This window comes from Cygnus atratus, chromosome 21 (assembly GCF_013377495.2).
Source record: "Cygnus atratus isolate AKBS03 ecotype Queensland, Australia chromosome 21, CAtr_DNAZoo_HiC_assembly, whole genome shotgun sequence".
NCBI classification, from domain to species: domain Eukaryota; kingdom Metazoa; phylum Chordata; class Aves; order Anseriformes; family Anatidae; genus Cygnus; species Cygnus atratus.
Window position 1 is genome coordinate 4,334,291 of NC_066382.1, and position 12,186 is coordinate 4,346,476.

General features: G+C 47.8%; 1 protein-coding gene across 11 annotated transcripts in view; it reads left to right on the plus strand.

Moving 5' to 3' along the window:
* SPSB1 (splA/ryanodine receptor domain and SOCS box containing 1) overlaps positions 1-10,069 on the plus strand; it is a 39,333-nt gene extending 29,264 nt beyond the window's left edge. For 10 of the 11 annotated variants that reach the window (XM_035557439.2, XM_035557448.2, XM_035557441.2 and 7 more), the window contains 2 exons: positions 2,713-3,541; positions 7,937-10,069. In XM_035557439.2, the coding sequence (XP_035413332.1) occupies positions 2,848-3,541; positions 7,937-8,064 (822 nt within the window). In that variant the 5' untranslated portion in view covers positions 2,713-2,847 and the 3' untranslated portion in view covers positions 8,065-10,069. Of the gene's footprint in view, positions 1-785; positions 1,303-2,712; positions 3,542-7,936 lie in introns of those variants that run through there. The other variant, XM_035557440.2, reaches the window with a different exon arrangement.
* Positions 10,070-12,186: the final 2,117 nt, after the last annotated feature.

Genomic DNA, 12,186 nt, shown 5'->3' on the forward strand with positions numbered 1-12,186 from the left:
ACCGAGGCACTTGGTCCCAAGTGCCTGTGCTAGGTGGTGGTGGCACTCTGAGCTTTGGGGCAGAAATAAATAACACAGGTATTGTGCCAGGGCGTGCTGGCACCCAGTCACTGCCATTGCTCAAGTTGTTGTGTGGCTTCTTGCCGCTTCTCAGCTGTTGACTCGCTGGCTTCAATAACAGAGGACTTGTTTTGATGCTGTGGATGGTATGTGCTTAACATATACGCTTTTCAGTCATCTTGTCAGCTTGTAACGTGATTGAATCTCATTTAAATGGTATTTGTTTAATGAGCCTTCTGTCCTTCCGTGCCATACGTCCGAGGTCCCTAAATGCTTAGGAAATAGCCATCCTGCTGCTTAGTAATGTGCGCTGGGATGTGACTCTTAAAGAATGTCAAGGATTTTTCCCTTCTGCACTTAACAAATAAAAAAAGGGGGCAAGAAAAGGAGTCATCTCTTAAGAACTACCAGATTCCAGCTGAGTGTTCCCATGGCATACCATGGAGTAGGAATAAGTTGTAGGGAAGCTGGTGAATTGACCTGTAACCCAGGACATACGCGAACCTTCCCTGTCACCTTCTAGCTGAAGCCTTGCTGCTAATGTCCAGTAACCTTATTTTTAAACCAGACCTGATTCATGCTCATTTTCTATGCCAGATGAGGTCCTGGTTGTGAGTAAGTGTTGTGACTGTAGCTGGCAGGAGCCCCGACTGATTGCCTCACTTCAGGAAATGTTAAAATAACACTTTTTTTCTTAGAAAGCCAGTTCACTCCCCTCCCACTTTTAATTCTCCTAATAGCTGCCCCCAGTTTGGCAGCTGCCTTACAGAGGGTTGTTTGTGTTGCTGAGCGAGAGCAGAGCCACTTCGGTGGATGTGGAGCTGGAGGAGAGGCGCACACAGCAAGCTCGTCTCTTCAGGCAAGCTGGCTTCAACTTTTTAGAGGGTTCTCTGAAATTTGGAAGGAAAACTGCTAAACGGAGAAGAATCTCACTCCTCCCCCTGGACTCTGCATCTGAAGCTGGGAATTTTTTCCTCTTGGAGAAGAGGAGCTGCCCCAGCTGAAGCTGCTCACTTGAGCCGAGCCATCTGGGAGGTGTAGCCGCTCTCCGGACGGCAGCGATCCCCTGCAGCCCGTAGTGCCAACGGGTGTCTGCTGGGGCTGGACCCAGCCGCTTTATCTGCTGTTCCTGACTTGCACAGTCAGGCCTTCAGGGTACTTTCCAGAGCTGGAGAGGGGCTGAGCTATGTCCTGAAACCTGTGTCGATGGCTGCTGGCTGCCTTGCCAGCTGATCGGGGAAGGTCTGTAAGGCTCCAGGTGGAGCAGCTTTCATCTTACTGCCTGGTTCCTACCTTGCTTGATCACTGCTGGGGGGAGATGGCTTGTGCTCAGTGCTGTTTCTGTTTCTCTCTTGGAACTGTTTAAACGTTGAGGGAAGCAAACTATTTATGGCTGGATAATGCCACCAGGCAACCCCTGGGTGTGCGTGTCTCTGTGGTATGCGGCCTTTACTCCAGGGGATGCTTGCATTGAAGGGGGTTCTCCAAGAACTCCTACAGCTGTCTGCCAAAAAAAGGCTACAGGTCAGGCTTCCTCATCTAAGGTCTGATCTGGGAGCCCTGTGGAGGAAGCACTCAAGTACCAGCTAGGAGAACACCGAGTGTTCACCTAGCATGTTTGTGAATAAGCTGTTTTGAACCCTGGAAAAATATTGCAGGTACCGGGCTTGTTTGCAGTGTCTGCTCTGCTTGCCAGCCTGTGATCCTCTCCCTGAAACGGAACACAAATATTGCCCTCCTGAAATGCAGCCTGCTCTCCTTTCCCTGGAATGGAGCTATACTTACGAATGCTTTGCATCCCTCTATAGCAGCAGAGGGAGAAGTTAATTCAGTAGTGCCGCCCTTTCCTGTAGGGATAGCTCAGATTAGAGCTTTGCACAGCAGCTCTCTGTACAAACCAAGCCTTTGCTACCGGTCAGCTGCTACAGGGCCCAAACCTGCTAATCGTGGTGTGTTTTAAAATTCACTGAAGCTGTTTGGACTCTTTCTGGGTATTAAAAATGCCTCGTGTGTTTTGGCTCCTTGGTGGATAGCTGTACAGATGGCCTTGGCTGGAGAACCCCAAGGTGGGTGGAAGGAGCTGGAGTAACGAACACCGGTGATCAGCCTGGGCCTTCTCTGGGTGGGTGTCCTGCTCAGCCTGGTCTTGTGGCACCACGTAGAGCTGGTAGGCTGGGCAAAGATAGTCCTGGAGCACTGAAATCTCAGGCATTATTACTGTGTACTGAGTCTTCTGTGTAGAAGAAACCGTTGTCAATTTATCCAGCCTGACTTAGATGTTGTCCATGATTCAAGGCAAACGACAGCTGGAGTCAGTCTGACCACGGACCAGCTCTCAGGGTTTAGTAGTGCAGTAATAAGGGACAGTGCCTTGCAAAGAGGTGAGCTCTGGCCGGATCCACACCTTCTTTAGACAAGAGGAGGAATTTGAGTGCCTCTCTGAAGAGGACAGACTCAGTACCTGTCTGTTTGATCTATATGCTCTCTCTGCTGTGCAGGGTACGCTGTATAGGTGGCATGCATTCCCCGTGCTGGTGGAAAGGAAGGATGAATTGTCAAGATAAATGGATTGAAACTGCTCTGTAAATGTTGCATACAAGGCTGTATGTGGTAATGTTTAACTTGTCTCCTGTTTTTCTTTCCATCCATTAGGCAATACTGACTAGTGTACATCTCGACAAGGTCTCCAAGCAACACTTCCTGTAGGGCTGAATGACAGCAGAAGCAGCCGGGCAAATTGATGAGCTTGCTTTGGGAGCCTACAAGTAGGCAAAACCAGAACGCACGATGGGTCAGAAGGTCACAGGTGGGATAAAGACTGTGGATATGAGGGACCCGGTATACAGGCCTTTGAAACAGGAGCTCCAGGGACTTGACTACAGCAAACCCACACGTCTGGACTTGCTGCTGGACATGCCTCCGGTGTCGTACGAAGTCCAGCTACTGCATTCGTGGAACAACGACGATCGCTCGCTGAATGTATTCGTGAAGGAGGATGACAAACTGATATTTCACCGGCATCCGGTGGCTCAGAGCACAGACGCTATCAGAGGCAAAGTGGGATACACGCGAGGACTGCACGTGTGGCAGATCACGTGGGCGATGCGGCAGCGAGGCACGCATGCTGTGGTAGGGGTGGCAACAGCAGACGCCCCTCTGCACTCCGTAGGGTACACCACGCTCGTAGGAAATAACCATGAGTCGTGGGGATGGGACCTCGGGCGCAACAGATTGTACCACGACGGCAAGAACCAGCCAAGTAAAACCTACCCTGCCTTCCTAGAACCAGATGAAACTTTCATTGTGCCGGATTCCTTCCTGGTGGTTCTGGACATGGACGATGGGACGCTGAGCTTCATTGTGGATGGGCAGTACATGGGTGTTGCCTTTCGGGGACTCAAAGGGAAAAAGCTGTACCCCGTGGTGAGCGCAGTGTGGGGACACTGTGAAATACGGATGCGCTACTTGAATGGACTCGACCGTGAGTATAGCTCTATTTGTTTTAGCAGCACAAATAAAAATCTGCGTGCCGCTTACGTGCGGGCTTAGTACACCATCCTGGAGGGTTTTCACTTTCCTGAAGAGGTGAGGATTTCGTGGCAGCAGTGGGATGTAGAGAAATCTCTGAATCCTTAGTGGCAATTAAAACAGCTTGTCTGGCTGGGTAACGTGTTGTTAATAAGGTGCTGCAGGGAGCAAGTGAAGTCTGGGGAGGCATAGTGGGAGAAGGAGGTGCCAGTCTGTCTGGAGCAATGACAAGCCTTCCTATACGGCCTTCCTATACTGCTACCAAGGTCTCAGCAGGAATGGCCTTTTTGGCCAGTTGTTCTTTGCAGTGTAATCCTGGTGCCTTCTGCAGGGAACAGTCCCTGAGGGACAATCACCTTCCTGCAGTGCCTGATGAAGGGACTTGTTAAAATCCCCTGCAGGAAGGAGTGCGAAGAGCTGTCCCTCTCTGAGGAAAGGGGAATGTCCTATCTTTGAAGAAAGTAGCTTGCTTTGTTTCTCTCAGGGCAGGCTGTGCTGATTTTCAGTGTGGGGCTGGGTATTGCAGCCAGCCCAACTTGCATGCCAGGCCTTTTACTAATAGGGACCTCAATCCCTAGCTAAGCTTAGTAATAAGTTTGGCTGTCCAAATGTGCTAAAGTCTTATCTCTCGTAGTCAGAGGTTCCCACTGGGCCAGACTGTGACTCAGTCCTCTGGGTAGGGTGGAGGAGAGAGGTGAAGGAAGTGGATTAATATCTGGATTTATGTTACTGAAATAAATTTGGCAATATTGATATGAAAAGGGTAGTGTTTCCCCTGCATTCCAGAACGGTGTCTGCCCAAAGGCTGTAGCATACTAGGCTTTTATTTGTGCTTAGAACATGTTTGTTATGACGCTGGGCCAGCCGTGTCAAACCCCTGGCACTGGTGATGTGAGGTATGGAAAGCAGCACTGGCACCTGAAAACTGAGCTGTCAGAACAACCAGGAGAGCCTTGTGAGGGGATAGGTGTAAAATCCACAAGTGCTTTGAGAAATATACCTCAATTTGGCAAGACAGGTATCTATACCAATGCTTGCAGACCTGATGTGTCTTGTGTTCGTGCGGGCAGAAAGCAAGGCATGCTGCTCAGAGCAGAGGGAAAGGGCCAGATAGCATCTCCTGCTGCTTAAGCACCTCTGGTGAACTCCTCTCTTATTCACTGGGTTCATAGGCAACCAATGACACTTCCGAGGAAGCTTCTTTTAGGTTAGAGAAGTCCTGCTTGACTTTGGAAGCAAACACCTGCGTACAACAGGGGCTTCCCAGTGCATTAATAAAGCCTGAGACATGCTGGACCCAGGTGAAAGTCTGCAGAACAACTGCTTGCTGCCTGTTATTGAAAAACAGTTACTGGATTCTTCAGCTCTTGATTCTTTAAACTGGTTTAGAAATGAGGCTGATTGGATGGTCTGGGTGTTCAGCTTATTCTGTCATGGAGTGTGACTAAATTCTTTGCAAAGCAGGTGATCTATCCACTGAGACAGTTGCCTCATAACCTATTTCTATCGTGAGCCACAACATAATTGATCTTTTTCAAGGGAATGCTTAGCTCAGAAAAAATAAGCTGGGGACTGTCCCTCAAGCGGTGTGTTACTCAGACAGTAGCGCCACTATTTTCTTTGCAGCTGGCAAGCATTTCAGTGGCTGCTGAGGCACGATCTCAGCGCTCAGCATAGGTGTATTCCTGTAACTATCCTGGTTTTTCCTATAGTCAGCCTTCTTCCCATCAGCTTTTTAGCAGATGAGCTCAGAGCAGGAAAGGCTGAATAACCCTGGAGAATCGAAATCTTTTGAAGTGAGAGCTTTTGGCAAAGCATTTTCTCACCAACAGAGGGGAACCGAGCTTATCCTGCCACAACAGCTTATAGAATGGCAGCGGCTCCAGCAACCAGGTTTTTGGAAGGGTCAAGGCCAAAGCTTGCAGCTCCCTTCAGAGCCAGCGAGTCTGTGGAGCTGTCTGCACAGAACTGCTCTTAGCAGGGAAACAGCCACCTCCTGTATTGGATTTGGTTGTAGCGTGCTCTCAGCATAGGAGTGAATCATGGGCATGAGGCCAGGAATGACAGGACGCTATTTTGGCACGGACAGAAAGAAGGTGTCTGGCTCTAACCCCTTCTGAGCATTCAATAGCAGCACTGTGTCCAGTGATTGTAGTGCTTGTGAATGGAAGGAGGTCAGATGCGTGTGCTTTCTCTTCTGGTCTATCTTTAGTAAGAGGGGGTTATCAGGGCAGAATAGCTGAGGACAAAGTTCTGCTCTGTGGGAAGAAGATCCTCTCGGCTTTTAAGGCCATTAAATCAGAATATATTATGTTAATGCTAGAGGCTTTGGAAGCCCAGGCCCCTCGTCCTCTGGCTAGACAATACCTCTGCCCAAGCTATCTCCATATGGAGCAAGAGGAGTTGGGACAGACTTGGAATACAGCACGCTTGTACCCCAGAGAGGGTACAAACTTTTGTGTAAGCTACGTTGGGAAGCGCCAGAGGAGTGCTGCCAGTAATAGGTTTCTCCAGTCGTATCGCAGCCAGAGCCAAGACGTGCAGTCCTGCTGTACAGAGATCTGTCCCTGCAGGAGAGGCAGCGTGGATCCTGAAGTAGGTCATGAGCAGCAAGATGGGCAGTGCTGGGGGTATGAGCAACCCTGGGGCTGCTTTCTGGCACAGGACATGGTGACAAATGGTAGGAACAGCACTGCCCTGACAGCTGTTTGGTTGTTCTCCACCCATCTCTCCCCGTGGAAGAGGTGTAGTTAGAGGTGTGATGCCTCAGTAACGATGCTCGAAGCAGTTCTCCGAAGTTCTGGTGCTAGAAAAACATTCCACTGCAGCTTCCCCTGCAGCAGGTAATAGCTTGGGATGCTTAGCAGGGATTGATGGGGGGGGAAATAAGGCATTAGTTCAGCTCTGGCTACTAACTTGAGGAGGAGACGGACCAATTAGAGTGCAATTTCTGACTGTTACCAACCAAGTCTCTACAGCTAACAAACTCTCCTTCCCAGCCTTTTTGCCAAAAAACAGATAAACTGCTTTCTCTGCTTTTCATTAGAGACGTTTTTTACGTGGACTGTTACTGTTTCCAAGGTAGAATCAGGAGTGGCCTGAGCAGAGATGACTGACCTCTTCTGTCTGAGCTTTTCAATGTTAGCTGTTATCTTTGAACTTGGAAGGAAGGGATTTGTGTCCACCTATTGATGGAGAGGCTTCTGGTAAGAAATACAGTAACATGATCGTGCTTAGAAATTAAGCTTTCCCAGTCTCTCAGCTGTTTAAAACAGCTGTATGAACAATCAGATTAATTTGGCTTGTAGCAGTGGAAGCTAGAGCTGTTGGCATCTATCAGAGTTCCTGAAAACTGCAGCTTCTCAGCCAAGCTCTTCTGTTTTTGGGGATGTTTTTAGGTGTCTGTGTTCAGCCTGAGATGTCTCTAAAGAAAGCTTTCTAATGGTGCGTGCTGAGCATCCAGATTATTAGAAGGATGTCTGGTTACCTACTGAATTTGGGATGCCTTTGTTTTAGCTGTCTCTTTGGGGCAGAGGAACCCCTTGGGCTTGTGCAGGTGAGCTTGGAGAGACTCAGCAACAGGAGCCGTGAGAAACTAATCTGTGTTCCTTCTGTGCAGCTGTGATGTGCTCGCCTTGGCTTTGACCTCAGTCCCCTGTATGCTGTCAATGACTGTTCAGCATCAAAGGTCCCCGTATGCCTTGCCTGAAAAAACTAGTATCTTGTTCCTTGTTTGTAAGTACAAGGTGCAAAAATAGCAGAAGACGTGTATTTTTCCCAGGTTTGTAATGTAGGAAGAAATCCTCTGATGGGAAATGTCACAATATGAGTAGTGACACAAAGCTTTGACAGATGGCTTTGCTTTTTTCATGAGAAGTAGCGGCAGAAATGAAAGGGGTGACAGTTCTGTTTCTAGTGGATAAAAACAAATCAGAGTACTTTCTGGGTGCCCATACCATATGATGCTACCAAACTGTCTGCTGCTGTCTCTTACTTCAATAAATCTCTTCCAAAGGTTTTTGGATAGTGCAGCGAGAGGCACAAGCTAGAAGACGTGTTCTTACTTGAATGTTGTTGCAGAGAAGAAACTTCTTTTAGGGATTTTAGTCTCTCTTCCTTCACACGCAACTTTTTAACTTAAGTAACTTCCACAGAAATGTCGTGCCCTGCCCATGTATTTGAGCTGAAGCTGCTGACTTGTGGATGCTGAATGGTTTGGGTTTTGTGAACAAGCCAGGCATCCACTTTTCTTGCTCAATCTCTTTTTCTGGGGGATTTCTAGAACAAACAAGATGAATGTGTAGCTTGTGGCTTGGGATGTTAACGTCTTGGCTCTCTCTCTTTCCAGCTGAACCACTGCCTCTGATGGACTTGTGTCGGCGAGCTGTGAGGCTTGCTCTGGGCAAGGAAAGACTGAATGAGATCCCTACGCTGCCACTGCCAGCTTCCCTCAAGAGTTACCTGCTCTACCAATGACCTTCATGTTCCAGGATCGAGAGTTGGAACCAAGGCAAAATATCCGGAGCTGACCCACTAGGAGATGGGTTTGCCACCCTTGTGTCATCGCTACTGTTGGAACTCCTTGGCCAAAGTACTTCTGTCACTGATACAGCCTCCATGTGCCCTTACTGGCAAGCTCTCAAGTAGTCCTTGTTTCAGAACCGAGTGTTTTTGTTCTTTGGAAGTCACTTCCCCTGCACACTTTAAGGAGGAAAAAAAAAAAAAGGAACACTTAGAAGCTCTGTTCCTCCCTGCTTCTCCTGATAAAAGGCTGTCCTGCATCCTTTGGGTTGTAGAGCCTGGGAGCAAGCTCTCCTGTACCAGCTGAAGGGAAGAACATAGTTTAGGGGAAGGGAAGGCACTAGGAGTGGTCATCTTAAGACCAGGTGCTAAGAACAGAAAGGCATGGGGTGGCCAGCAGAGTTGGGAAGAGTCTGGAATACCAAGAGGAATTCATTGCTGAGTTTTGAAAACCAAAAAAAACCCAAACCCTGAAACACCAAAACCAAGAACCCTTCCACCAGGACACTTAAATTGGAGGAGGTGGTTATGTTGCTGATATCTGTCTCTCTGCTAGGACTCCTTACCATGTTTCATAGACAGTAAACCTTGCTTTCTTGTTTATCACCATCACACTCGGTTCTCCTGTTCCATTCTGTCCTGCCTCCTCTTAGTGGGTGTGACTCGGTTGGTTGAACAGTCACCCCACGTCTTCATCTGCCCTCTTCCTCTTGACTTAAAACTGTAGGTTTTAGTCTGGGACTGAAGGGTTTCTTGCTGATGTAAGGACAGGGAAGGGACAAACTTCTGCAATAAAGTCCCTGGTGAGACAGACTGGATGTCCTCAGACTTGTTACTCAGCTGTAGGTCCTGCCATCTTAGGTCTGCTTTCTGTATAGCCTGTTCCACGTTAAGGTTTTAGAGAAACACAGTAATTCTCTAAGGGCTCTTCCAGGGAATTCTCTTCTTGAATAAGCTGCTTAGTCACCCAAACCAGGCTTTGTTCTGCCATAGACCATCAGCATAATCTCTGTTTAGCGATGCAGCTGAATAGTTCTGTCTGTTGCTTGGGGGTGAGAAGTTGTCCCAGGGAAGGTGGTGGCAGTGTAGCTGCGGAAGTGCCATAAGCAGACCAGAAATCCAGAAGGTGGTTGCTGCAGAATGTAACTTGAGAGACTTCACCAGAGCCCAACGGGGTTGATCTTCAAGCACAGCAAGAAAATAAACCTCTCCAGAGCTGGGGGGTTGGCAGGGGAGAACTGCAATAAACAGGACAAGCAATTCAGGCAAAATCAGCACATCCCAAATAGATTCTTGCCTCAGTAGCCAAGTAAAGAGGATGACACTCCTTTACTAGCAGGAGCTGCTCTCTTGACCTCTCCACAGGTTACTATGCTGCCTTTCTGGGGTTATTTTGCACATTTCTTTGTCTTGAAAAAATGTTTGTGTGGTTGGTTTTTTTTTGCTCTTGAGTTATTCCTTCAGTTCTGTGTAGGTACAAATGAGTTTAGTTGTTGAAAATGTTAATATATATATTTGTGGTGTATGTATAAGAACATGTTTTAAACAGCTGCTGTAGGGTACCTTTTTAAAAATAAACTACTTACATAGTATATTTTTTAAAGCACAGAATTGGTGCCAAGACTGGGTGGGGTATGATGTGCCCCTTTCTTTTTTAATCTAATATTGTATGATTTTTTTAACATAGAGGTTTGTACTAGTTTCTGTTACAGGGTGGGACACAAATTGCACAAAAAATAGTGTGTATGGAGCCCTACTTGGTTGCCTTCGACTAGAACCAGTGTCTTCCTTAACTCCAGGGAAGCCTGTGTTCTCCTCACTTCTAACGCTCTTCATGCTCCCTTGTCTCCATCTCTTCTCACTTCCCCAGTACATTTTGTACAGTTTTAAAACTCTCACTTCCTATTTTATGGCTGTAGATAATACTTGGTAACCTAATAAACTTTATTAAATATTGCTTGATGCTGAGTTTTATTTGCGTGACATGATGAGAATTTTCCATATCTAGCTTCCGCGTGAAGGCTGAGCGTACTTCCAGGAACTCAACCCAAGTAGGTAAAGCAAGGGCTGTTGGGACCTTGCTTCGAAGAATAAAAATTTAAAGCTGGCACCTAAAAGCCGTGTGTAGGTGGAGGGCGAGCTGCAGCTATTGGTAGGCTGTTGGAACCTGTGATTTTGTACATCTGCCATTCATGCCTAAAGATAGCTATTCCTGGTAGAGCTGAATTAAATCTGTTAAGTCAAAGGAGGAAGCTAAAGCTGCCTTGAATTACAACTCATACAACTTGTTCTACACAACTCGTTACACTATACTATTGTTTCTTCAAGTAGATTCAATAGACCAGGGCTTTACCTATCTTTCTAAAATTGATATGTTGGGGAGGTTTGCAAGCATCTCCTAGATTACAGTAGACAAACCTTTTTCTTCCAGAAAAGCATCTTGTGAAAACCAAAAACAAGGCTCCAACCTACCACTTCGTGTTGACACCTGACTTTCTGTCCTTCTTAGGTAAAGAGGTGACAGACAGAAGAAAGCAAAATGAAATGGTAGGGGCTAAAGGAACCCCTGGCCATAGCACAGTGCACTAAGCACAGAAGGGGCTGTAGCAGGCCAAGCTGAGTGGTGGAAATCATTTCTGTATCACGTGCTTGGAAAAATGTCTGATTTCCATGTGTTCTGAACAACTCCATCACCAGCTTGATTTAGCTCGTCACTGAATGTGGGTTTTCAGTCACTCCCTACCTCCTGCTCTGCTTCTGAGGCTTCTGAGAGCTCTATTTGCACAAGAGGCTTTGTTCCTGGGTTGCGAGGAGATGCGGATTGCCTTTTGTGGAGTACAGACTTTCTTGCTTGCTGGTGTAGTGCCTTCAGTCTCCTCTGCTTCCCGCCTGTGTGACAAAGCGGTGCTCTCAAATGCTATCAGCAGGTAGGTTAAGGTTCCCCAAAGTGACCAGGTGCTTTTGCCAGTTATGACAGAGGCTTTACTTCTGCCTCCTGGCCACATACTTCTGTCTTTCCTGCAGCTACCGCCTTGTGCGTGAAAAGCAAATCACTTCATCAGTTCACGTAGACACTACAAAATGTGAGGCTCAACCGAAGCTCAGAGGTATGCTTATGAACTACCTTATAAGGGTACTGGGTGAGGAGAACTTTTTTCTTTAAAAAAAAAAAGAAAAGGCAAGTGCTTTCTTTCCTTGTCCAATCACAGCAAAGATTTTTTTTTGAATTTTGGAAGGCTTCATCCTGTTTGTTTTCCCACGTGTAGAAGACGACTCTGTACATCTGAAGCTGAGCAGTCTGTGTGTTTAGTTATCAGCACGGTTGTGTTCTGCTGCAGCAGGTTTTGGGGCTGGGAGTGAAACTTATTTCTTGCCAGCTTCGGAGGGAAGGCTGCCCCTGCCTTGCTGGGAGTGGGGCTGGAGAGGTGCTGGGAGCACAGCGGGCTGGGGAGGGCCCACAAGGTGGGGCGGGTGCAGAAGACTGAGAAATTAGTTCATGCTCTGCTCCAGACACCCAAACAGGCTTGTGTTCCAGCTGCATGGAATATTTGAAATAAATGACCTGCTCGGGGCTGGGAGTTCGCCGTGTTTATGTACGGTGCCATGGCGACGGCGGAGGAAGTCATGGGATGGGGATCAGAGCTGGTGGAATCAACAAATGATATCACAGATTAGCAAGGCCTAATGAATCAGTGGCTGCTTCCCCTGCTCTTGCCTGCTTTCAGGCACAGGCATGTGGCAGGCAGACCGGCTCCTTTTTCCGAGCAGCGTTGAAAATTACAAGCCCTGCTCGTACCACGGCCGCCTTGAAAGCCAACGCTCTTACGCTGGCCGGCATCTCTCATCTTCCTGCTGTTGCTGGCGCAGCATGTTCGTGCACGTGGGACTGCTCTGCCCCATTTTACAGGAGGCTCCTGGCCTTTGTAGTTTGCTGTTGCCTTGCTGGTGAGACAGAAGTGCTGCGACAAACCTGCAGAGAACCTGGTGTCCTGATGCTCCGTGGGCATAGCTTTTGGGTTTTCCTGAGATTTGAGGCTTTGGTAAAAGTGCTCCGAGTCGAAAGGAAAGTGTGAAGAG